The following is a 27,331-nucleotide window of genomic DNA, read 5'->3' as shown; positions in this document are numbered from 1 at the left end:
AGATCCTTGTTATGGTGGGATTCAAACGTGTCCTCCTGAATGATCAGCTCGGGCGTTGTCAAATTCGGGTACCAGCGTTTGGTGTTCCTCATTCCCCAGCTGACTTCCCTGGGGGAATTATTTGTGCTACGATACCCTGGGGGATGGTGTGGACAATATGACCGCTGTGCTGTCGTCGGGGGGAATGCTCTTCGAAGGTGGCAACAACGTAGAGAAGAATTGCAGGTCTTTAGATTTTAGAGATACAGCGTGGAAACAGGCCCTTCAGTCCACTGAGTCCACGCCGACCAGCCCTCACCCAGTGCACGAGCACTATCTATACACTAGCGACAATTTTCAATTTTTACTGAAGTCAATTAACCTGCAAGCCCGCACGTCTTTGGAGTGTGGAAGGAAACCGGAGCACCCGGAGGAAACCCACATGGTCACACTGAGAACGTGCAAACTCCACACAGACAGCAGGCTGAGGTCAGGATCAAACTCGGGTCTTTGGAGCTGTGAGGCAGCAACTCTACTGCTGCACCACTGTGCGCCCCCCCCCCCCCCCCCCCCCCCCCAACGGCAGGAAAGGAGAAACTAAAAAACTGCAGACGGTGGAACACCGAGATAAAACCACAAAGCACTGGAAAAGCAGAATAAGTCAGGCAGCATCTGCAGAAAGAGAAGCAGTTAATGTTTCAAGTCGGAGATTCTTTATCAGATAAAGCATCTTCAACCTGAAACATTGCTCCAGCTTCTCTCTTCTACCTGCATCTGTATGAGTATCTCCAGCATTTTTATTGTTGAGTCAGTCAGAGATACAACATGGAAACAGGCTCTTTGGTCCACTGAGTCGACAATCGATCACCTGATCACACTAGTTCCATGTCTTCCTACTTGCTCATCCACTCCCTACACACGAGGGCCATTGTATACAGGCCAATTAACTGCAACTCCGTACATCTTTGGGATGTGGGATGAAACCGGAACACCCGGAGTAAACCCACGCGGTCACAGGGAGAACGTGCAAACTCCACACAGTCAGCTCAGGATCGAACCCAGGTCTCTGGCGCTGCGAGGCAGCAGCACTACCCGCCACCACAGTGAGAAATCAAGGTGGTGAAATTCCCGGGTTGGGATGGGAGTCGGTGGTGGAGGAGAGGCGAGGGAATATTGAGCAGGTACTGAAAGCAACACAAAAGCCGCAGAGCTTTTAGTACATTAGAGCTCGGCAGTTCTCCCCACTGGGTTAGAGGTGAAGAAAGCAAAGGCCTGTGGCAATAAAGGCAAGGAATGCATTGTAGCAATATGTGGATGATAAAGTGGATGATAAAGTCGTTGCCAAGTTGTGAGCTGCAATGACTGATGAGTACACAGTACTTGGCACAAGATCAAACAGTACCTGGCCTTAAAATATTAGGTATGAATATCAGTGAGAATGGAACTGTATGGGGATATCGGGAATCGCTTCGGCAGAGGAAGGCAGAGATTTGTTGAGTTTCATTTTTAGTTTTGAGATGCAGCGAGCAAACAGGCCCTTCGGCCCACCGAGTTCGCGCCGACCAGTGATACCCCACACACTAACACCAACACACACACACACACACACACACACACACACACACACACACTAGAGACAATATACACTCATACCAAGCCAACAAACCTGCATGTCTCTGCAGTGTGGGGAGAAACTGGAGCACCCGGAGAAAGCCCACGCAAGTCATGGGGGGAACGTACAAACTCCGCACAGGCAGCACCCGTGGTCTGGATCGAACCCGGGTCTCTGGCGCTGTGAGGCAGCAACTCTACCGCTGCGCCACCATTGCCGCCCTTGGGGAAACTTGTGTGCGCGGGCAATCACATTCAAGGACCTGGATTTCTCTTCATTCTCTGTACGAGGCTCAAGGAGAGAGGCTCTGCCTGCCTTTCAAGTCCCTGATGATCGGCTGCCTGCAGAGATCAATGGGTGAATCTGGGCTTTCTCTCTGTGGACTGGCTGTTCTGAAGAGGCAGTAAACCTTTGTCAGGGAGGGAGAAGCTGTGGCACTGCAAGGCTGAAAGGAAGGTCATGGATGTGGGCAGGGTCTGGAGCTTACCTCCATTTGACATGGAGAAGAGCAAGTAACGATCAGAATCCCTGTCCTGATTTCCTGGGCATCCCTGATTTCCAATGCATCTCGGGTCGCCATCTTTCTCACTCCCAAATAAGGGACAAAAGGTCCAAATACGGGTCAAATTCCCAAAGGCAATTCGTTGACCGACTCGGCCGAGGCTGGGTGAATGATGAGTTGGCCCGGGTGCTGGACTGCACACAAAGACCAGCTGAGGAGATTTGGTCCGGGCCGCGCGCCCCATCCAACTCATGATCCGATGATCGGCCATGAGTAGGAGGGGTGGTGGTGGTGTCGGCGGTAAGCGAAGGTCCGAAGGTCGGACAGCTGGCCGGGCTGCCGACCGACGGGGCCACAGGCGAGGTGCTGCTGCTGCACTCCATGGGCTGCACTACGTCGGGACGGGTGAGGCGGGGCCGGACGCAGCGACAGTCCCCTTGACACGAGTAGTAGCTGTCAAATACGGGACAAGGGTGGTCCCGTATGGGACAAACCAATTTAGCCCAATATACGGGATGTCCCGGCTAATACGGGACAGTTGGCAACCCAATGTACATCAGTTCCTCAGTGCTGGGACCTACACGAACGTGTAAAATATCAGGCCCGGTGTATGGCAAATGCTTACCAGAGTTTCAGTTTAGTTTGTTGTCACGTGTACCGAGGTATAGTGAAAAGCTTTTGTTGCGTGCGATCCAGTCACCGGAAAGACAATGCACGATGACACTCAGGCCGTCCGCAGTGTACAGATATGTTGCCTTAAATCTAGGCTGCATCATCGAATTATTACACCAAGAAAAACGGGCACAGGTAGGTCTTCCCAATATTAATGAGCATCTTAAAATGAACATGGACATGCTAATAAATTGATCGGGAGATTCCAAAGTAGGTCAGAAGTAAACAGAAGAGATGAAGAGAGAAACTTGTCTCCAGGCAGCAGAGAACAAGGGTAGAAGAGAAGACAGGGTTTTTAAAAAAATTAAATCCAAGACTAGATTCTGGAAATTTGATATTAAAACAATGAGGGCAGGAAACACTCAGCAGGTCAGGCAGCATCTGTGGAGAGGGAATCAGTTATTGTTTCAGGTCTGAGACCCTTTGCCAAAGGATCTTGGACAATACAGCTCACCCCCTCCATGGCACACTGGTCAACCTGAGGAGCACCTTCAGCAACAGACTGGTTCCACTAAGATGCAGCACAGAACGCCACAGGAGATCCTTCTTCCCTGTGGCTATCAAACTATACAACTCCTCCTCCCCCTTCTGTCATGGGGTAGACTGATTCCCCTCCCCTCCCCCCTCCCCCCTCCCAAATCTTTGCACATCCCCAATCCTGGACTTTTCACTCATCACTTTCATGTTTCATGTATCTTGTGTTTTATGACTGTTGGCAGACCAATGTCCCTCCTGGGATAAATAAAGTTCTATCGTATCGCAGTTTACATGAAAAAAGACCCTAAGTGCTGGAGTAACTCAGCAGGTCAGGCAGCATCTGTGCAGAACACGGATGAATGACATTTCTGATCTGGGCTCTTCTTCAGACCCGAAACGTCACCTATCCATGTTCTCCACAGGTGCAGCCTGACCCACTGAGTTACTCCAGCACTTTGTCTTACTAGGGTGTCATCTTCTTCTTCTTATCGAGTCCACACACACAAGATTAGAAGCTGTTCAGCCAGAGCTCAACACACTTCTCGGCATCTGCATACAATGGTGTCTGTCTTGTCACTTCTTGTGCGTGGTGGTGGAAACCAGGGCCTTGACGTGAATAATAATAATAATAATAATAAATTTTATTTTTGGGCGCCTTTCAGAAATCTCAAGGACACCTTACAGAGATTAACAGGAATAAAAAACATATAATCAGAAAAAATAAATAATAAAGACATCACAGACACACAAATTAAAAACAGAATTCAGTCCAAAAACAAGAAATCTAAAACACAATGTGAAGAGAGAGCAGCGGCAGCTAAAGCGCGCCAGCATCCACTCTCCCTTCCGACAGCCATCTTGGACAAAGACTAACAGGATTACTTACAGACAAAAAAATCATCCCCCCACAATGGATACCACTGTGGGGGAAGGCACAATGTCCAGTCCCCAATCCCAACTTCACCCAAATCAGGCCTATTGAGGCCACCGCAATTGCCTCTACGGAGGCCCGATATTCCTGGCTGGGCCACTTGGAATGGCCGCTTCCTAGCTGGAGACCGCGGCTTCCGAAGCCGACAAGGCCGCGCCGGTTTGGAGCTCCCAGGCTCCCGATGTTAAAGTCGGCGCCGCCCGCTCCGCTCCGCAGACCGGAGGTGTTGAACTCAGCGGTCACAGCTCACCGGAGCTCCAGCGCGTCGATCCAGCGCGGCGACCCAGGCAAGGCATCGCCCGCTCCGCTCCGCGATAGCGCTCCAGCGCTGTGCCGCCACCGAGGCCGAGGTGCTGGGCAGTCCCCGCCAGGAAACGGCGCTCCAAGCCCGCTGGTAGGCCACGAGGACGGGTCGACGGGGCAGCCCAGAGAAAAAGCTGCCTCACCGACCAGGTAGGGACCTAGAAGTAAAATTGCCCCCTACCTCCCACATTAAAAATTCAATTTCTCCAACGGACGAAACACAGGACTTACTAAAAACTTTTTAAAAAAAGCGAATTAAACGGCCGGCTGCTGGTTAGCAGCCGTTCCCCAAGATGGTGAATGCTCTTTCCTTGACCCCTTTCTAGAGTGTGTTCCTGGTTGTAACAGGCCGAAGAGCCAGTTTCCATGCTATATCTCTAAACTAAACTAAACTAAACATGAAACATCAGTCTGAAGAAGGGTTTCGGCCCGAAACGTCACCTATTTCCTTCGCTCCATAGATGCTGCTGCACCCGCTGAGTTTCTCCAGCATTTTTGTGTAGCTTCGATTTTCCAGCATCTGCAGTTCCTTCTTGAACAACATGGAATGGTTTCATTCAGCATTCGATTTACTTGTATCATTGCTGCAAAATCCAAATCACAGCAAGAATTTACCCTGGTGCCTTCAGCAGTATTTTTTAAACATGTGCAAACACGGTGACGTAGCAGTGGAGCCACGGCCTAACAGCGCCAGAGATCCAGATTCGATCCTGACTACGGGCGCTTGTCTGTCCAGAGATTGTGCCTTCTCCCCGTGACCTGCATGGGGTTTCTCCGAGATCTTTGGTTTTCTCCCACACTCCAAAAACGAACAGGTTAGTAGGTTAATTGGCATGGTAGAAATGTAAAATTGTCCCTTATGTGTGTGTGTGTGTGTGTGTGTGCGTAGGGTAGTGTTAGTGTGTGGGGATTTCTGATCAGTGCGGACATGGTGGAAGGATGTCACCCGCCCCTCTCCAATCACCACTTCACACCCAATTACCCATCCCCTCCATGCTGCACAACATCACTTCTCCATCATCAACAATAAAAATAGAGGAGGTGGAGAGGCTGTTCAGAAGACAGAAAAGCCGGAAATCTCCAGGACCGGACAATGTTTCCCCCTCTACCCTCAAGCTCTGTGCCGAACAACTGGCACCGGTCTACACAGACATTTTTAACCAGTCCCTGCATACCTGTACTGTCCCTGCCTGCTTCAAAGTCTCGACTATTGTCCCTGTACCTAAAAAAGGCAAGGATTACTGGTCTTAATGACTACAGGCCTGTCGCACTGGCTTCTGTAGTCATGAAGACCCTTGAAAGGCTTGAGCTGGCCAATCTGAAAAATATCACAAACCCCCTGCTGGACCCTTTGCAGTTTGCATATCGGGCCAATAGATCTGTGGATGACACAGTGAACCCGGGCCTGCACTTCATCCTCCAGCACCTAGACCGCCAGGGGACCTATGCGAGGATTTTGTTTGTTGATTTTAGCTCTGCATTCAACACCATTGTGCTAGAGCTACAACACTCCAAATTTTCTGAGTTGACTGTGACTGAACCCCTCTGTCGGTGGATCACCAGCTTCCTGACAGACAGGAAGCAGCATGTGAGTCTGGGGAAGCACATCTCGGACCCGCAAACGCTCGGCGTAGGAACACCGCAAGGCTGCGTACTCTCCCCTCTCCTCTACTCTCTCTACAATAACGACTGCACCTCCACAGACACCTCTGTCAAGCTTCTCAAGTTTGCGGACGACACAACCCTGATTGAACTGATCCAGGATGGGGAAGAATCTGCCTTCAGACAGGAAGTGTCACAGCTGGCGTCCTGGTGCCATCACAACAACCTGAAGCTCAATGCTCTTAAGACCGTGGAATTAATAGTAGACTTTAGGTGAGCTCCCCCTCCCCTCACCCCACTCACCATCAACAACACCACAGTCACATCTGTGGAGTCTTTTAAGTTCCTGGGAACCATCATCTCCAAGGACCTTAAATGGGGGGCCACCATCGACTCCACTGTCGAAAAAGCACAACAGAGGATGTACTTCCTGTGGCAGCTGAGGAAGCACAATCTACCACAGGCAATGATGGTCCAATTCTACACAGCCATCATAGAGTCTGACCTTACCTTCTCCATCATGGTCTGGTTTGGCTCAGCCACCAAGCACGACACCTGGAGGCTGCAGCGAATCGTCCGATCAGCAGAGAAGTTTATTGGCTGCAACCTTCCCTCCATTGATGAACTGTACACTGCAAGGGCCAGGAAGCGAGCGGGTAAGGTAATCTCTGACCCCTCTCACCCTGACCACAAACTCTTTGAATCACTTCCCTCTGGAAGGCGACTCCGGACTGCCAAAGCTGCCACAGCCAGACATAAAAACAGCTTTTTTCCACGAGTAGTTGCTCTACTCAACAGCCAAAAATCTGTAGCCTCCCTTTGATCTGGTATTTAATATAATTCACATGTTTTATTATTAATGTTTAATGTTTTATGTGTCATTCCTAACAGTCAGTGTGTGACGTTGTCACTTGCGGGTGGAGCACCAAGGCAAATTCCTTGTATGTGAATATTTGATCAATAAACCTATTCGTTCATTCATTCAAGCGCAGGCAGGTGGGACTAGTGTAGCCGGGACATGTTGGTCGGTGCGGACATGATGGGCCGAAGGGCCTGTTTCCACGCTGTATCTCTAAACTAAACTAAATTAAATGTGCAGGACATCAGAAGGGATTCACTCCGAAGGTCGGCTGCTTCTGATGACCCTCGGTGTTCAAAGAAAGATAAATGTGATTTGTGGACGGCTCTGCCCCACAACACTGCCAATCCTAAATAGCTGCTATTCTGCATGTCACCCCCACACACTTGCGTGAAGCGTTTGCAGGTTAATTAGTGTTGAACAGGCACTTTGGTGTTCGAGAGACCAACTTCGAATTAAAAACCGTACTTGCCTTGTAAATTACTTTTATGTAATCACTATGTTCACCAGCAAGGAGAAAGATGTAAATGAGTTGGGACAAGCTGGATGCAATGAACTATGATAGTCCGCTGTCTAGAGTCATAGAGCGATACAGTGTGGAAACAGGCCCTTCGGCCCAACTTGCTCACACCGGCCAACATCTCCCTGCTACACTAGTCCCACCTGCCTGCGCTTGGTCCATATCACTCCAAACTTATCCTATCCATGTACCTGACTAACTGTTTCTTAAACGTTGGGATAGTCCCAGCCTCCACTACCTCCTCTGGCAACTCCTTCCATACACCCACAGCCATTTGTGTGAAAAAGTTACCCCTCAGATTCCTATTAAGTCTTTTCCCCTTCACCTCTAATTGCTAGCAAATCTCCATTGTTTAACGTTCGATGTTCCTCTCACTCGCTTCAAGCTTACCAGGGCACAGTACTCCTCATAAGCTCATCAGGGTCTGTTGCTAAGTTCCTTATAAACTCAATGGGATTCTGTTCCCTATGCTCCTGTTAAACTGACCAGAACTCGACGCAAAAAGCTGGAGTAACTCAGCGGGTCAGAAAGCATCTCTGGAGAAAAGGTATAGGTGATGTTTCGGGTCGAGACCCTTCTTCAGGCCTACTTCTGCAGAAGGGTCTTGCACTGAAACGTCACCTATTCCTTTTCTCCAGAGATGCTGTCTGACCCACTGAGTTACTCCATTTTGTTACCATTTTGATAGTCCAAATGGTACTTGCATCTTTGATTTAAACCAGCATCTGCAGTTCCTTCCCACACAAACTCATTAAAGCTCCACACTTAGGGTCGCCAAATTTCTCACTGCCACAGAAGGGACAAAAGGTCAAAATACAGGACAAATTCCCAACGGCATTTCGTTGACCGACTCGGCCGTGGCTGGGTGAGTGATGAGTGGGCCTGGGTGCTGGACTGCACACAAAGCCCAGCCGGCGGGCCAACTGAGGAGTTTTGGCCCGGGCGCGACGTCGCGGCACCCCATCCAACTCATGATCCGATGATCGGCCATGAGAAGGAGGGGTGGTGGTGGTGTCGGCGGTAAGCGAAGGTCCGAAGGTCGGACAGCTGGCCGGGCCGTCGACCGATGGGGCCACGGGCGAGGCGCTGCTGCTGCTGCTGCACTCCATGGGCTGCACTACGTCGGGACGGGTGAGGCGGGACCGGATGCGGCGCTCTGACCCGACAGTCCCCTCGACCCGAGTAGTAGTGGTCAAATACGGGATAAGGGTGGTCCCGTACGGGTCAAACCCATTTAGCCCAATATACGGGATGTCCCGGCTAATACGGGACAGTTGGCTACCCTCCTAACACTGCTGTAACTAAACCAGGGCCCATTCCAATGCTCCATATGAAAGTGCTGGAGTAGCTCAGCGGGTCAGGCAGCATCACTGGAGAACATAGATAGGTGATGTTTCGGGTCGAGACACTTCTTCAGTGATACTGTGAACATGGATAAGTGAGCTTTCTCAAACCCAACCATCACCTGTTCATGTTATCCAGCGATGCTGCCTGATTCACTGAGTTACTCCAGCACTCTGTGTTCTTTTGCAGTTCTTTGTTTCTAGGTTCACCAGTGTCCTGCATCCCCCTTTCCCTTCAAACTCCCCATTTCCTCTTTTCCCTTTTCACTTCATCTGGGTCACTGAAAATATTGTTATTATTTCTGTGTAACATTAAAAACCAGGATGTGCCGGGCACCATTTAGCATGTAGAGCCTAGAGATATGGAGTGGAAACAGGCCCTTCAGCCCACAGAGTCCATTCTGACCATTGATCACCCGTTCAAACTAGTTTTATGCTATCCCGCTTTCACATGCTACTCACTGGGTTAATACAGGCCCATTGCTGGCAAACGACCTCTCGTGTTAGACTCTCCCACTAGTGGAAACATCCTCTCCACATCCACTCTATCCAGGCCTTTCACAATTCAGCAAGTTTCAACGAGGTCCCCCCTCATGCTTCTAAACCTCCCGACCTTCAACCCGCACATTGTCCCATCTCCGGAATGACTTGAGATTGATTCACAGCTCACTAATTGTGTCTGCAGTGGAGTCACAGTCGGCCACCTTGTGCCTGTACACGTCTCTGCACCTGATGTGTAGGAAGGAACTGCAGATGCCGGTTTAAGTCGAAGGTAGACACAAAATGCTGGAGTCATGTCTGAAGAAGGGTCTCGACCAGAGACTTCTCTCCAGAGATGCTGCCTGTCCCGCTGAGTTACTCCAGCATTCTGTGTCTACCTCAATATAAACGAGATGTTCTCGAAAACTGAAGCATGTTTCATCACTGGGGCCCTGAGATGACCAAACCCAGCGAGCTTTAAAGGAAGCCGTTAAACATAAATAAATTGGCATCATGGAAATTCCAGTTCAACTGGTCTGTGAACATTTTAACGACAAAACCTTAAGCACAAGTGAAAATTCCGTCTCTTCTCATCCTGTTCCCTCCTCCGTCCACTTCCAAAGATAATGAGCATTACTTATTGATCCCACAGTGTCGACCAGAGACACTGAAGCTCACAGAGAGGTCTAACTTGGTGCATTAAGGGGGCGTGGAGGTCTATCACTGTATATATATCCTTGCCCTGGGCAGAGTACAGGGAGCTCCTGATCTTTCACCCCAACTCTCAGGTTTAACTTGAAAAGTTCTTCGGTTATAGGAGCAGGATTAAGCCATTTGGCCCATCAAACAGGTGAATCGAGGACCAGAGGACATAGGTTTAAGGAGAAGGGGAAAAGATTTGATAGGAATCTGAGGGGTAATTTTTCCACACAAACAGTGCTGGGTGTATGGAACAAGCTGCCAGAGGAGGTAGTTGAGGCAGTTGAGACTATCCCAAAATTTAAGAAGCAGTTAGATAGGTACATGGATCGGACAGGTTTGGAGGGATATGAACCAAACGTGGGCAGGTGGGACTAGTGTAGCTGGGACATGTTGGCCGGTGTGGGCAAGTCGGGCCGAAGGTTTTTTTTTTCACATTTTGTTTTCACATCACAAGTAGACTCTATAACTCCGTGAGTCTACTTCGCCGTTCATTCATGACTGATCTATCTTTCCCTCTCAACCCCATTCTTCTGCCTTATCCCCATAACCCCTGACACCCTTACGAATGAAGAACCTATCTATCTCCCGTTTTACCCATTGACTTGGACTCCACAGCCATCCACGGATTCACCAACCTCTTGACTAAAGTAATTCTTCCTCATCTCCTTTCTGAAGGTATATCCTTAAAGGGCCTGTCCCACTGTATGAGGTAATTCAAGAGTTCTCCCGAGTTTTCCCCTGATTCGAACTCGGAGAATGTCCGTAGCGGGTCCGTAGGAGCTCGTGGATGTCTCGTGGCGGCTCGTACGTGTAACGGTAGGTACTCGGGAAATCCGGTAAACTCCTGACTCGTAAAAAAATACTCATGATGAAAAAAATTGTTACTTTTTACTCGTACGAGCCGCTACGAGACATCCACGACCTCGAAAGTCGTACGAGCCGCTACGGACTTTCTCCGAGTTCGAATCGGGAGAACTCGGGAGAACTCTTGAATTACCTCGTACAGTGGGACAGGCCCTTTAGTTCTGAGGCTGTGCCCTCTGGTCCTAGACTTCTCCCACTAGTGGATAGATCCTCTCCACATCCACTCTATCCAGGCCTTTCACTATTTGATGCGTTTCAATGACCTCCCCCTCATCTTTCTAAGCTCGTTTCGGTTCATTGTCACGTGTACCAAGATACAATCTTCTAATCAGATCAGATAACATTATGCATAAATACAATCAAGCCAAGCTCAATACATAGAGCAAAGGGGTAGATAAAGAGTGCAGAATATAGTTCTCAGCATTCTAGTGCAAGTTCCAGAGACAAAATCCTACATGTGCAATGGAATAGAGGTGAATCGGACAGTACCGTTGCTTATGGAAAGACTGTTCAGAAGCCTGGTAACAGAGGGGAAGTAGCTGTTCCTGAGCCTGGTGGTTTCGAGCTTCTGGATCTTCTGCCAGATTTGAGTGGGGAGAAGAAGCAGTGATCAAAGTTTGACAAGTCTTTGATGATGTTAGGAAGGAACTGCAAATGCTGGTTTGAACCAACGATAGACATAAAAAGTTGGAGTAACTCAGCGTCTTTGGTGAAAAGGAATAGGTGGCGTTTCGGGGTCGAGACCCTTCTTCAGACAGTCAGGGGAAAAGGAAACGAGAGATATAGACGGTGATATAGAGAGGTATGGAACAAATGAATGAAAGATATGCAAAAAAGTAATGATTATAAAGGAAACAGGCCATTGTTAGCTGTGGGCTAGGTGAAAACGGGTTACAGACAATGAAACTAGTACCAGGACTACACTGAACTAGTACAAGGACTAGGGTGGGGGAGGGATGGCGAGAGAGGGGATGCAGGGGTTACTTGAAGTTAGAGAAATCAATATTCATACCGCTTGGGCTGTAAGCTGCCCAAGCGAAATATGAGGAACTGTTCCTCCAATTTGTGTTTGGCATTTGGATTTGTGACTCACTACAGGATATCCTTATGACCCATGAGAAGATGGTGTTAGGCTGTGGCCCAAAACCACAAAAGCAATTGTGGTCTGTCAGGATGTAGTTACTGGTCTTCTCAGTTTTCATCTAGCACCACTTCCCTCTCCTATAGCTTTGTTTAGATACAGCGCAGATTAGCGGCCAGCGATCCCCGCACGCTAACACTATCCTACACACACGAGGGACAATTTACAATTTTAACAAAGCCAATTGAACTACAAACCTGCACGTCTTTGGAGTGTGGGAGGAATCCGGAGCACCCAGGGAAAACCCACGCGGTCACGGGGAGAGCGCACAAACTCCGTAGAAACAGCACTCGTGGTCAGGATCGGACCTGGGTGTCTGGTGCTGTACCCCTGTCCCACTTAGGAAACCTGAGCGGAAACCACTGGAGACTTTGTGCCCCACCCAAGGTTTCCGTGCGGTTCCCGGAGGTTTTTGTCAGTCTCCCTACCTGCTTCCACTACCTGCAACCTCCGGCAACCACCTGCAACCTCCGGGAACCGCACGGAAACCTTGGGTGGGGCGCAAAGTCTCCAGAGGTTTCCGTTCAGGTTTCCTAAGTGGGACAGGGGCATTTTAGGCAGCAACCTTACTGCTACGCCACTGTACCGCCCCTACTACACCCCCCTGTCCTGCCCCAATTCAGTTCAAGTCTCAAAGATAGACTCAAAATGGTGGAATAACCCTGCGGGTCAGGCAGCATCTCTGATGAAAAAGGATGGGTGACACTAAGGGCCACGGATAGACTAGAAATGTCCCATATCTTTTTTTCTCCAGGGACTCTGCCTTGCCCGCTGAGTTATTTCAGCACTTTGTGTCCACCAGCATCTGCAGTTCTTTCTTTCTGCGATCGGTTCAGGTCTCCATGGTTTTTTGGCAAGTCTGACTATTTTTTAGTCGATCTCACAGCTCATTATGTTTTTTTCAGGTCCCTGCATTATGAAACGCTCTATTTTTGAGTCTGCACTCAATATCACTTGCCTGCACAAAGCCATTGGCAGAATAGCTCAAGTGCAAGGTCGACTGTTTTAATTTAGTTTAGTTTATTGTCACGTGTACCGAGGTACAGTGAAAAACTTTTTTGTTGCCTGCTAACCAGTCAGCAGAAAGACAACACATGATTACAATCGATCCATTTACAGTGTACAGATGTATAGGAAGGAACTGCAGATGCTGGTTTAAACCGGAAATAGACAAAAAATGCTGGAGTAGCTCAGCGGGACAGGCAGCATCAGACTGAAGAAGGGTCTTGACCCAAAACATCACCATCAGTCTGAAGAAGGGTTTCGGCCCAAAACTTTGCCTATCTCCTTCGCTCCATAGATGCTACTGCACCCGCTGAGTTTCTCCAGCATTTTCGTGTACCTTCGATTTTCCAGCATCTGCAGTTCCTCCTTAAACACATCACCCATTCCTTCTCTCCAGAGATGCTGCCTGTCCCGCTGTGTTACTCCAGCATTTTATGTCTATGTACAGTGTATAGATACATGATAAGGGAATAAGGTAGACAAAAATGCTGGAGAAACTCAGCGTGTGAGGCAGTATCTATGGAGCGAAGGGAATAGGTGACGCTTTGGGTCGAGACCCTTCCCCAGATAAGGGGATATCGTTTAGTGCAAGGTAAAGCCAGCAAAGCCCAATCAAGCGTAGTCCGAGGGTCAAAGAGGTTAGTAGTAGGTCACCAAAGAGGTAGATCTCTGTGTAAATGCCACCAACATCTGTCCCCCACCTCTGTCTCTGGCCTCCATCTCCTCGATGTCTGATCTTATGCCCACTGTTGGGCTCTGGGGAGGTGATGGTCGGGACAGGAGATGAGCGGGACACCTTCAAGTGGAAAAAAAGCAAACCTCCAGCAAACGTCTGGATGAGTGAGAAGCCGTTTGCAATCTGCAGACTCTGCCATTTGCCGTGCTTTTGCAAGCAACGGAAGATGAATTGTGTTCCCATTATCGCGCTGCTTGGGAAATGGTGTGCCTTGGAAGACGACATTCTGCCACTTAGCAATCATTGGAATTGAAATAGATGGAGCAGAAACTGCCGTTTGTCATTTCCACAATGGGCCGGAATGGGCATGTCGTGTTGCTCCTGTTTCCCAGTTCCTAGTCAGTTGTCGTGAAGGTCAAAGCGCATCAGGTGCTCGGTCAGAGGCTTTCTTCACAGCGAGGAAGCTTTCTGTATCCAGTAGCTTTGTCGGAATCAAGGTTCCAGTTTGTCATCGAAGATAGACACAAAATGCTGGAGTAAGGTCATGGGTTTGGTCATGGGCGAAAAGGGTAGGAGGAGCCCGATGGTCTGGTAGGTGTCCTGCCTCGACTAACGTCATCCCCCCTTCCCAGTTCCAATGAAGAGTCCTAGACCCGAAACTTTAACTGTGTCTCACTCCACAGATGCTGCCTAACATGCTGAGTGTTTCAAGCATCTACTCTATCCTTATTCTTCTCTATTCTTTATCCCTATTAAATCAGCTGCCTGCCAAATGGCGGGGATAATAGTCAACTGATCTGCCGTGATACATTTTGCTCTCTCCTTTGGATTCACCGTTACCTGCTTTGTATAGGACATGGCTCTGAGCTACATAAAATGGGGGCATTAGTTTTGTCGTTTTGCACTATTATTGTTTGTTTTTTATGTGTGTGGGTGTATATATACAGGTATGTGTGTGTGTATATGTGTGTGTGTGTATAGATGTGTGCATTTATGTATGTGTGTGCATATATATGTGTGTGTGTGTGTGTGTGTTTATGTATGTGTGTGCATATATATATATGTGTGTGTGTGTGTGTGTGTATATGTGTGTGTGTGTATACTGTATATATATATATGCTGAACTTTTTTTTCGCATATATTATATTCTTCACAATGTACTAAGTTGACATATTCTGTTGTGCTGCTGCAAGTAAGAATTCCATTGTTCTATCTGGGACATATGACAATAAAACACTTGAGTTCTCAATTGTGGCAGAATTCAGGGCAATTAGGATTGTATACTATCGTGTATTTTTGCAACATAGGACACAAAGGAAGTCAATGTACACAGCCTTTATTGATGAATCGAGGCATTAAAAGCAACATGGATGCAAATATCGCAGCTCTCTGTGGTTCAACCTGCTAGTTAAGAATAAGGGGTAGACCATTTAGGACTGAGATGAGGAAAAACTTTTCCACTCGAAGGGGCGAATGACCTACTCCTGCACCTATTTCTATGTTTCTACGTTTCCAGTCTCCTGTACATCGGCGAGACCAAGCGTAGACCAAGCGTAGACCAAGCGTAGACCAAGCGTAGACCCGGCGACCGTTTCGCTGAACACGCTGAGAATGTTTTGCTGAGAACGCTTGGTCCTCCAAGGCCTACTCGACCTCCCGGTTGCCAACCATTTTAACTTCCCTTCCCATTCCCACACTGACCCCTCCGTCCTGAGCTTCCTCCATTTCCAGGGTGAGGCCATACGCAAACTGGAAGAACAGCACCTCATACTTCGCTGGGGTAGCTTACACCCCAACGGTATGAACATTGAATTCTCTAATTATTGGTGACTTACCCAAGCACTCCTCTCCCCACCTCCCATTGCTTTAGTCCCCCTTCCCCCCCCCCCCACCCCCCCCCCCCCCCCCCCCCCCCCCCCCCCCCCCCCACCCACCTCACTAAAAGTAATTTAACAGTTCCACAGTTCGCAGCTATGTATCCCTCTTGTGATCACACTGTCCCTAACCAACAATAGGCCTATCAGGGAACCTCCCTCTCTGAGGTCATCTGTTGCTGGCCCTAATTTGTCCTGGTCCTTTCTTGCTTCCAGTTCCTCCCTCCCCTACAATCAGTCTGAAGAAGGATCCCGACCTGAAAAGTCAAACCTATCCATGTTCTCCAGAGATACTGCCTGACCCGCTGAGTTACTCCAGCACTCTGTGAAATGTCACCTATCCATGTTCTCCACAGATGATGCCTGAACCATTGAGTTACTCCAGCACTCTGTGAAACGTCTCCTATCCATGTTCTCCAGAGATGCTGCCTGACCCACTGAGCTACTCCGGCACTCTGTGAAACGTCTCCTATCCATGTTCTCCAGAGATGCTGCCTGACCCACTGAGTTACTCCGGCACTCTGTGAAACGTCTCCTATCCATGTTCTCCAGAGATGCTGCCTGACCCACTGAGTTACTCCGGCACTCTGTGAAACGTCTCCTATCCATGTTCTCCAGAGATGCTGCCTGACCCACTGAGTTACTCCGGCACTCTGTGAAACGTCACAAATCCATATTCTCCAGAGATGCTGCCTGACCCGTTGAGTTACTCCAGCACTCTGTGAAACGTCTCCTATCCATGTTCTCCACAGATGCTGCCTGACCCACTGAGTTACTCCGGCACTCTGTGAAACGTCACAAATCCATGTTCTCCAGAGATGATGCCTGACCCGTTGAGTTACTCCAGCACTTTGTGCCTATCTGCCAGTTTCCAACCTTGCTCATCTCCTTTGTCTTTCCCTGAACAGATGAAGTCTGCGGGCTCTGTGGATCAGGATTTGTTCACAGACACCTACTGCAAGGTCTGCAGCGCTCAGCTGATCTCCGAGTCGCAGCGAGTGGCGCATTATGAGGTAAGATTCTGACTCGCAATATAATCCATTCCATGGCAGAAAATGCGGTAAACACTTGGCATAGCCGCACAGTGGAGCAGCAGTAGAGTTGCCGCCTCACAGCACCAGAGTCCCAGGTTCTACCCTGACCACAGGTACTGCTGACTGTGTGGAGTTTGTACGTTCTCCCTGTGACCGCATGGGTTTCCTCTGGGTGCTCCGGTTTCCTCCGACACCCCAAAGGTTTACAAGTTTGTAGGTTAAGTGGCTCTGTAAATTATCCCTAGTGTGTAGGATAGTGCTAGTGAATGGGGTGATCGTTGGTCAGCATGTACTCGGTGGGCCAAATGGCCTCTTTCCATTTCTATCTCTAAACTAAACTAAATTAAACAAGACACTCAGCATGTAAGGCAGTACCTGTGGAGAGAGAACGTGAGGTGATGTTTAGTTTAGAGATACAGCGTGGAAACAGGCCCTTCGGCCCACCAAGTCTGGTCCGACCAAGGGCCGCATGGTCTACTCCTGCACCTATTTTCTATGTTTCTGTGTTTCTATGAACATGATCACCACACACTAACCCTATCCTACACACACCAGTAACAAGTTTACATTCACACCAAGCCAATGAGCCTACAGACCTGTGCATCTTTGGAGTGTGGGAGGAAACCGAAGATCTCGGAGAAAACCCAAGCAGGTCATGGGGAGAACGTACAAACTCCGTACAGACAGCACCCATGGTCAGGATTGAACCCGGATCTCTGGCGCTGTGAGGCAGCAGCTCTACCGCTGCGCCACCATGCCGATGTCTCTGGTATTTCCATTGATGTGTCTGGCTTCCAGCACTTGCTGTAATTATTCCTGATCTCCAACATCTGCCCATTTATGATTTAAATTTAATTTCATTTCACACGTCTTCAGGTTACATTGTAAACCATATTTTGCGAGCAAGCTTTGGCAAGAGGTTGAAAATAATTTTTTATTAGCTTTGAATATTTCTACTCAATATAAGGGCTAGCAGCTCAGGCTTGAGTTTGTCAGAAATTTTGAATCCCTCACTCTCATTCCAAAACATCACCCATTCCTTCTCTCCAGAGATACTGCCTGAAATGCTGAGTTACTCTGGAATTTTGTGGTCTATCTGTGGTATAAACCAGCACGGCCAGTTCCTTGTTTATACTTTACTTCAGACTTTAATGATACAAGATAGGAGGAGGTGCTGGTAGTGTAGAGAAAGCAGGGACTCTGCAGAAGGACTTGGACAGGTTGGGAGAATGGGTAAAGCAGTGGCAGGTGGGACGCAGCGTGGGAAAGTGATGGGGAGGAATTTCTTTAGTCAGAGGGTGGTGAATCTGTGGAACTCATTGCCAGAGAAGGCTGTGGAGGCCAACTTAATTGATGTTTTTAAGGCAGAGATTGTATGGGTGTCAGGGGTTACGGGATGAAGGCAGGAGAATGCGATTGAGAGGGAAAGATAGATCAGCCATGATTGAATGGTGGAGTAGATTTGATATGTAATGGCCACCTCGCCAACAGTCTGTCTTGTTCCTTTCTCTGTTTTTATTATTGTAAGTATGTTTTGAATGTTTGTTTTTATGTCTCTTGGTATGTTTTATGTGGAGGGTCCGTGGGGGGGGGGGGGGATCGTGGGAAATCTTTTTCAGTCACTTACCTCGATGGAGATGCGATTTTTCTCCGTGTTTCATCTCCGCCCCCCCTTTGCGGCCGACATCATGGAGTGGAGCAACCTGGAGACCGGCCCGGAGCTTCAAGCCGCGGGTGCGGCGCGGACTCACCATCGCGGAGCCTGGGATCTTTTGCCGAAGATCGCCAGTGTTGTAGCTCCGACCGCGGAGCCCGTGGACTTTAACACCGTGAAGCAGCGGTCTCCGGTAAGAAGTGGCCGACTCAGGAACTCCATGCTCCATAGGTCCTGACTCCGGAGTTTCGATCATCCCGACAGAGATGCCTTTCATCGCAGTGAGGAATGTTGATTCCAATGTGGTGGATGTTGATTTTAATCTTTATTTTATGTGCTGTGTGTATTTTTGCTTTGTACTTAGTAGGGCTGTATGGTAACTCAAATTTCACTGTACCTTAATTGGTACATGTGCCAATTAAATTGAATCTTGAATACGTTGAATGGCCTAAAGGGCCCGACCCACTTGGGCGTCATTTGTGCGTCACGCAGGTGGCGCGCGAAGATTTTGTGAATCCCAAAATACTGGGGCGCCGCGCGCGTCCTGACGTGTAAATTATGCCGCGTAAATGACGCCCAAGTGGCCCTTAATTCTGCTCCTATAACTTGTGAAATACAGCGCTGAAACAGTTCCTTCAGCCACCTGAGTCCGCACCGACCAGCGGTCACCCCGCACAAAAACATTGTCCTACACAATAGGGCCAATTTGAAATTCTACCAAGCCAATTCGCTTACTAACCTCTACGTCTTTGGAGCGTGGGAGGAAACCCGCTGCGCCACCGTGCTGCCGCCGAAATTACAATTCCTTCCCGCGTTTGTGCTTTAAAAAATATTCCAATCGCAGCCTCTGCTGCAAAAGCAGTGATTTTGCAGCAAAATTGAATTAGCTGAACCTTGGGATGGTTCGTATCATTCTCCTGCCCAGGGCATTGTTTATGAGACCCTGGCCAAGGCCAACATTGAGGAAGGGTGAAAGTCTTTGCTCAGACACTATTGAACGCAGGGTCGCACATGAGTGTTCTTGATAGAGGCACCAGCTAATGCTGCCTCTGCAGTCAGACGATGATGAACAGGCCTTGCCTAAACTGATCATTTCTCGCTGGTGTCCGTTTCCTAGTGCACTGCAGCAAGTCAAGAGTAATTTGTTGGCTGCTCAACCATGTTCTCCCCCGGGTATTGCAGGAACAAAGCAAGGAACAACTTCATTCAGTCTTAAATAAACCTCCATAAATCTCGGCCACATTCCTTAAAATGGCACTGTCATCCTCATCCATCAAATTCCCAGCCAGCTCCCGCCACTCGCTTGATTCTGGTATTCCTGGAATGATATAGTTAACACACGGTTTAGTTTAGTTTAGTTTAGAGACACCGCGCAGAAACAGGCCCTTCGACCCACCCTGTCCGCACCGACCAGCGATCCCCGCACATTAACACAACCCCACACACACTGGGGACAATTGACACATACAACAAGCCAATTAACCTACAAACCTGTACGTCTTTGGAGTGTGGGAGGGAACCGAAGATCTCGGAGAAAATCCACGCGGTCACGGGGAGAACGTACAAACTCCGTACAGACAGCACCTGTACCTGGGATCGAACCTGGGTCCCTGACACAGCAAGCGCTGTAAGTCCATGTTCTCCAGAGATGTTGCCCGACTTGTTAAGTTACTCCAACACTTTGTGTCTTTTTTCCACTGATCACTTGCCTGGCTTCGTCCTTCTCCTATTTTGGTTAGTACGGGTGTCAGGGGGTACGGGGAGAAGGCAGGAGAATAGGGTTAGGTCAGCCATGATTAAATGGCAGATTAGGCTTGATGGTCCGAATGGCCTAATTCTGCTCCTATCACTTATGAGAACTTATGAGGTCTTCCAGCTTCCTCCACTCTACCACAATCAGACTGAAGAAAGGTTCTAACTTGAAACGTTATCCATCCATGGCCTCCAAAGATGATTTGTGACCTGTTGAGTTACTCCAGTACTTCAGTACAGTTAAAGAAAGGCTCTCATTGTCCACTCAGAGGTGGCCGGGAAATTGTATGATCCGTGATGATAAGCTGCAACAATAGATACATGGAAAATAGGTGCAGGAGTAGGCCATTTGGCCCATCGAGCCAGCACTGCCATTCAATATGGCTGATCATCCAAAATCAGAACCCCGTTCCTGCTTTCTCCCCATATCCCTTGATTCCGTATAATAAAATTTAGTGGGCATTTTACCTACTGGTCGGTTTTCCCTGGTCCTGAAAACTCCAATGAGCCAATCAAAATGCCTGGTCAGCGAAGGAGGTTGCCTATTGCTGCCCGTGACTGCTTGTAACTAAATAGCGACCCCACTCCACTGCACTACGAGTTAAAAAGAACCATGCCGACCAAATTATACTCTCGGAAATGCTGAAAATGTTTCCACGACCTAGCTATGGCCGCGAGTATTCGGGAACTTCCCTCGAGCATGAAGGAGAGTTCCAGTGACCTCATAGGACCTCCTAGGACCACGTGTCGACCATGCTGCGAGTTTGAGTCGAGGGCAAACTCGTCTAAACTCTCAGATTAGTTCACCGCAGTGGGACAACCCCTTAGCATTATCCCACACACACACACGAAGGAGAATTTACATTTTATACCATGCCAATTAACCTACAAACTTGATATCTTTGAAGGGTGGGAGGAAACGGAAGATCTCAGAGAAAATCCACGCAGGTCACGGGGAGAACATACAAACTGCATACAGACAGCACCCAGAGTCGGGATCGAACCTGGGTCTCTGGCACTGCAAGCGCTGTGTGGCAGCAACTCTACCGCTGTGCCACCATGCCGCTGTGATATTGGTTGGCCACTTGAACTGGGTCAGCCTACTCCCTATAAGACACAGGCATTCTCAGCAGAGGGGGAAGGTGGGAGAAAGAGAGACAAAGTGGGATGCCTCTCTGCTAGCTGGGTTCCCCTGTCACAGGTTCGAGGAAGTCCGAGCCCCAGGGTCAAGACGGAGCTGCTGGGTACGGACCCCATACATGCTGTGCCTCTACAGAGGCTAAGTGGCTAGGGCAAGCCTGAGATGCCAGAACCACCCCCTGCCCACAGACAACGAGGGACTGCTCCCACACACACAGAAACAAAGACTGAGCCGTTAGGATAATCCAGGGATGGTGAACATTGCCCCTCCATGCCCAAAGCTGAGCCTCCAGGTATAAACCTGAGACGGCCAGCAGCGCCTCCTCTCGAGGCAAGGGTGAACTGCAGGGGGAAGCCTGAGATAGCCAGGCAATCGCTAGCATCATCGTACGTGCATTCTGATGACAATAGACACGCCTCTATAGGCAATCCTGGACTTTTTTTACCACTGTAAATAAAACACATCATGTGAGTTGACCCTACTGCGAGTGTTGGTGAGCTCACTGCCGAAGCCAGCATCTACTCCAACGTCACAGGGGACATGGGCCAAACGCGGGCGAGTGGGACTAGTGTAGATGGGTGTCTGTCAGTGTGGCTGAAGGACCTGTTTCCTTGCTGTATGAAGCCAATTTTAAATGAAGTGTAAGTTCTGCTCCAACATTTTCGGTACGATTTAATGATTGTGACAGATGGTCAGAGCAACATATCACTCATGTGAATAGAAGCACAGTTTGTCATGATAAGTTTTGACTGGGCTAAGTGTACATTAATTATCCTTTTTTTTGTCAGGAAAGCTGGTAATGGAAAGAAATGTTCAGTGCCTGAGAGAACAGAGAATAAATGGTTCGGATCGCGTCCCTCAATCTATCCCGAAGATAGACACAAAGCGCTGGAGTAACTCAGCGGGTCAGACAGCATCTCTGGGGAAAAGGAATGGGTGACGTTTCATCTGAGATGCTGTCTGACCCGCTGAGTTACTCCAGCGTTTTGTGTCTACGGTTTACACAGTTCTTTCCCACACACGGCAAATATTCAGACTGAGCTGGAACGAGAAAACGCCGATCGGTTTCCTTGTACCGAGAGCTGACATGGAAAGTTAGTTATGGGCCTGTCCCACTAAGGCAATATTTTAGGCGACTACAGGGGACTAGGCTGTCGCCACATGGTCGTCGGGGTGCCGCCTGTATGATCGTGAGTAGCCTCCTCAGTCGCCCAAAGAGTCGGTGACAGTGGCGACCGTGGGTTTGACGCCAATGAGCGTAGCTTGACGTAGGTGCAGTCGTAGATTGTCGCCCAGTGACATAGGTTGCTGACTTCTGTGAATTCCATTGCCCTATTTGCCGGCAGTCGCCTAAAAAATCGTCTAAGTGGGACAGGCCCACTAGTCCAGTCGCCAGTTTTTCGGCGACCTGCTAGAACCATGACAGCCCCCGGCCTAAAAATTGCCTAAGTGGGACAGGCCCATAAGGTGGTGAAGAGTGGTTACTGCCGTTCATGGTGAGACATGCTGACGTTGGCAGAAAAATTATCAAGGGAGTACACAGGCTGAATAGATACTGCAAATGGGACTAGTTTAGATGGTCACCATGGCCAGTATGGACAAGGTGGGCCAAAGGGTCTGTTTCTGGAGTATTTTACCCAGGGTAGGGGTATCTAGAACCTGGGGATACAGGTTCGCGGTGAGAGGGGCAAGATTTAATAGGAACCTGAGGAGCCACTGTTTTACTCAGGGGGTGGTGGGTGTATGGAACAAGCTGCCAGAAGAGGTAATTGAGGTAGATACTGCAACAGCGTTTAATAGACACTTGGGCAGGTACATGACAAGCAAAGGTTTAAGAGGGATACGGGCTGCACGCAGGTAAGTTGTATCAGCTTAGATGTGGCACCTTGATCAGCATGGACTAAATTGGGCTAAAGGTCTTGTTTCTATACTATGTGATTCTATTAGCCCTGTCCCACGGTACATAGACATAGACATAGCTATATTTAAGAGGGAGTTACATGTGGCCCTTGTGGCTAAAGGGATCAGGGGGTATGGAGAGAAGGCAGGTACAGGATACTGAGTTGGATGATCAGCCATGATCATATTGAATGGCGGTGCAGGCTCGAAGGGCCGAATGGCCTACTCCTGCACCTATTTTCTATGTCTATGCCTATGTTTATTAGCGAGTCTTCCCGAGTACCTGCCGTTAGCGTTACGAGCCGCTAAGTGACGTCCCCGAGCTCCGACGTACCCGCTACGGTCATTCTCCGTGCTTACCACGAGTTTGATTTTTTTTTAAACTCAAGAGCGCTCTTGGAATGAACTCGTACCGTGGGACAGGGCTTTATGACTTCAAGATGTAGGCAGCTGGAATTAGGAGAACATAAATATCAGTCATTACTTTGCTGGCAAATAGGACTAGTTTATGGTCTTGGTCAGTATGGACACTCTGGGCAGAAGGGTCTGTTTCAGTCCATGACTCTGAAACTTAGTATTTTGCTTACATCTTTGCTTTCCATTTCTGGTTCACAAATTATAGGAGGAAGCCAATTAATTAAATTAAACAGTAATTCATTAGCTGATTAATCAATTGCAAGTGTGCAATGTCTGAGCATTGTCTCATTCCAATTGCCTTCATCAGCAGGATCATAAGATCATCAGACAATAGGGCAGAATGGGGCCATTCGACCCATCGAATCTGCACCACCATTCGATCATGGCTGATCTATTTTTTCCTCTCTCAACCCCATTCTCCAGCCTCCTCCCAGTAACCTTTGACGCCCTTACTAATCAAGAATGTATCAAACCTTGCTTTAAAAACGGAGATGGCCTCCACAGGCCACTGTGGCAACGAATCCCACAGATTCACCACCCTCTGGCTGCGGCGCGGCGGGGACTTTAAATCTTCGACTGCCGGCCTGCGGCCTCCCCACCGGAGACCGCAGCTTCAAGTTGGTGTAGATTTAAAGTCCCCGCCGCGCTGCAGCCAGAAGCACCGCAGACCGCAGGGCCGGCGGTCGCTCCTCTCCAGGGATCCCAAACGGGGGATCGCAGGCTCCGGATGGTAAGTTCACGACGCGCCTGCGGTAGAGGTAGGCCGAGGGCCAGCGGTCGGAGCTCTTCTCCCGGGTCCCCAACGAGGGACCCCAGGCCCAGGACGCCGCCAACTGGAGCTCTGCACACCGCGGCTTCAGGCTGCCATGGGCCAGTGAACGGAGCGCTCCCCTCCGGCGACCCCCAGTGAGGGCTCGCCCGCTACGCGACGAATGAGTCCTCGCTGCGCCCGCAGCTGAAGCTGAAGCCCCGCGTGCGTCTCCGGGAAAGGCCGCACCGATCCTCGCTGTTATGCCACAGAGGAGGCAACATGGAAAAACTCGCCTCTCCGTGGAGGAGGCGACCGAAGCGGTTTCCACCTTACATCCCCCCCCCCCCCACACCATCCCCCACACAAGACACACTGAGAGACATTAAAAACACACATTAAGACACACTAAAAAAAGAAAAAAAGTAGAAAAAACTAACACGCTGCTGGCAGGGCTGCTTGCTCACAGCGCCCCCACCATGGAATCATGTTGGGAAGATGGTTCAGTTGCCTGTTAACAGCTGGGAAGAGACTGTCCCGGAATGGAGGTGTGTGTGTTTTCACACTTTTATACATTTTGCCCGATGGGAGAGGGGAGAAGAGGTAGTGACCAGGGTGCGATGTGATCTTGATTATGCTGCTGGACTTGCCGAGGCAGCTCAAGGTGTTAATGGAAGGGAGATTGGTTTGTGTGATGGAATGGAGATTCCATAACCATCCAAGAGAAAGATTCCATAAGGCCATAAGACATATGAGCCGAATCAGGTCATTCGGCCCACTGAGGCTGCTCCACCATCCAATCATGACTTTAGAAAGTTGCCAGGTGGTGTGACAGGTATCTATTCGCAGAGGCTTTATCCAACACTTAATGGCCATCATTTAAGAAGCAGTTAGACAGGTACATGGATAGGACAGGTTTGGAGGTATATGGACCAAATGCTGGCAGGTGGGACTAGTGTAGCTAGGACATGTTGGCCGGTGTGGGCAGGTTGGGCTGAAGGGCCTGTTTCCACACTGTATCACTCTACGACTTCTGTCTGAAGAAGTGTCTCAACCCGAAACGTCACCCATTCTTCCTCTCCAGAGATGCTGGCAGTCCCGCTGAGTTACTCTAGCTTTTTGTGCCTATCTTCACACTGTGACTATGTCCAGAGAGACTGTTCCTGGAATAAGTCAGACATTTATAGGCTCGGTGTACTAGGAGGTCTGTTCGATGAATCAGGCTATCGAATTATGTCTGTGCTTTTGTGTATCTTAACATTAACCACTTCGACAAAGAAGTAGCAGTATAAGGTAAGTCACACACAGCGGTCTGTCATGAAGGTTGTGTGAAGCAGTGTCTATAAGGGGTGACTCATCTGTTTTTTTTGTTTTGTTGCCGATGATTCATTCTGCTGCAGTTACATTTTAGCAGAAGGATAGTGCAGAAGAAACTATTTCCACAACACACGGATGTGTTCAGTCCTTGTTCATGGGCGATGAATAATACGCAGCTTTCCACGGTGGCGCAGCGGTAGGGTTGCTGCCTTATGCCCCTGTCCCACTTAGGAAACCTGAACGGAAACCTCTGGAGACTTTGCGCCCCACCCAAGGTTTCCGTGCGGTTCCCGGAGGTTGCAGGTGGTTGCCGGAGGTTGCAGGTAGTGGAAGCAGGTACGGAGACTGACAAAAACCTCCGGGAACCGCACGGAAACCTTGGGTGGGGCGCAAAGTCTCCAGAGGTTTCCGTTCAGGTTTCCTAAGTGGGACAGGGGCATTACAGCGCCAGGGATCCAGGTTCGATCCTGACCATGGGTGTTGTCAGTACAGAGTTTGTACATTCTCCGGGTTTCCTCCAGTGTAGTTTTGTTTAGAGATATATCGCGGAAACAGGCCCTTCGGCCCACCGAGTACGTGCCGACCAGTGATCTCCCCACAGGTCAATTAACCTACTAACCTGCATGTCTTTAGAATGTGGGAGGAAACCAGAGCACCCAGCGAAAACCCATGCAGGTCACAGGGAGAACGTACAAACGCCGTACAGACAGCGCCCGTAGTCAGGATCGAACCTGGATTTCTGGTGCTGTGAGGCAGTAACTCTACCACTATTCTACCCTAGTTCTTCGTAGCTGGTCCTTTCTGGGCGTCTGGTGTGCAGCTTACAGACAAGTGCAGTTAATCAAAGCTGGCTGGAGGTCGACACACTTAAGGGCCTGTCCCCCGAGCATGCGACTCCATGTGGCAAGCGCGACCTAAAGGGCCTGTCCCCCGAGCATGCGACTCCATGCGGCAAGCGCGACCTAACGTGGTCGCTTGAGCCATACGGCCTCGCGGGGCCGGTCCCACTTCGATCGCCGGAGCCGTATGGAGTTGTGCGGCGCTGGTCCCGACATCGCGCGGGGCACCGAAAAACTGACCGTGTTCAAAAATTCCGTGCGGCAATGTCCTGCCGGCCCGCAGCCGCATCGACGCCGTATGTCATGCGTGAACTTCCCGCGGACTTCGCTCGAACTTCATGTCACTCACTCGACCTCCGCGCGGCCCCCGCTTCTGGTTTGGTCGCGCTTGCCGCATGCAGGCGCATGCTGGTGGGACTTGCCCTTTAGGTCGCGCTTGCCACATGCAGGTCGCATGCTCGTGGGACAGGCCCTTAAGTTGCTGAGGTTGTTGGGCTCGGACACACCCTGCCATGAATTGATGGTCGGCGTGGACTCAGCAGGCTGAGAGACTATTTCCACGCTTTGTCATGGAAAATGAAATCACTTATTTGTGGAAGGCACCAATGCAGAAGAGGCGCAATTCCACACAATTTAAAAAAAGTCGGAAGTAAACTCCAGCCTTGACTAAATTTCAAAATGAACCAATGCAACGCTTAGTGTTGAACTCCATAATTGACGCCCAATAATTTGTTCGCGAGCTCTTGGGATATTCTTGGACTGGAAAAGCCACTGTACATAGACGTACCTACGGCTAAGATCTCACATTTTCACACAAGGCATGTGTGTGTCTGTCAAGTTCAAGTGAGTTTATTGTCATGTGTCCCTGTATATGACAATGACATTCTTGCTTTGCTTAAGCACACAGAAAATAGTAGGCATTTACTACAAAACAGATAAATGTGTCCATATACCATGATATAAATATATACACACATGAATAAATAAA

At 49.3% G+C, this 27,331-nt stretch overlaps 1 protein-coding gene across 2 annotated transcripts in view; it reads left to right on the top strand.

Moving 5' to 3' along the window:
• Positions 1-27,331, top strand: part of zmat4 (zinc finger matrin-type 4) — a 152,030-nt gene that overhangs the window by 8,798 nt on the left and 115,901 nt on the right. For both annotated transcript variants that reach the window (XM_033013783.1, XM_033013782.1), the window contains exon 2: positions 16,451-16,555. In XM_033013783.1, the coding sequence (XP_032869674.1) occupies positions 16,451-16,555 (105 nt within the window). The remainder of the gene's footprint in view (positions 1-16,450; positions 16,556-27,331) is intronic.

The sequence above is a fragment of the Amblyraja radiata genome, chromosome 39, assembly GCF_010909765.2.
Source record: "Amblyraja radiata isolate CabotCenter1 chromosome 39, sAmbRad1.1.pri, whole genome shotgun sequence".
NCBI classification, from domain to species: domain Eukaryota; kingdom Metazoa; phylum Chordata; class Chondrichthyes; order Rajiformes; family Rajidae; genus Amblyraja; species Amblyraja radiata.
This window is presented reverse-complemented; position numbering and strand designations above follow the sequence as displayed.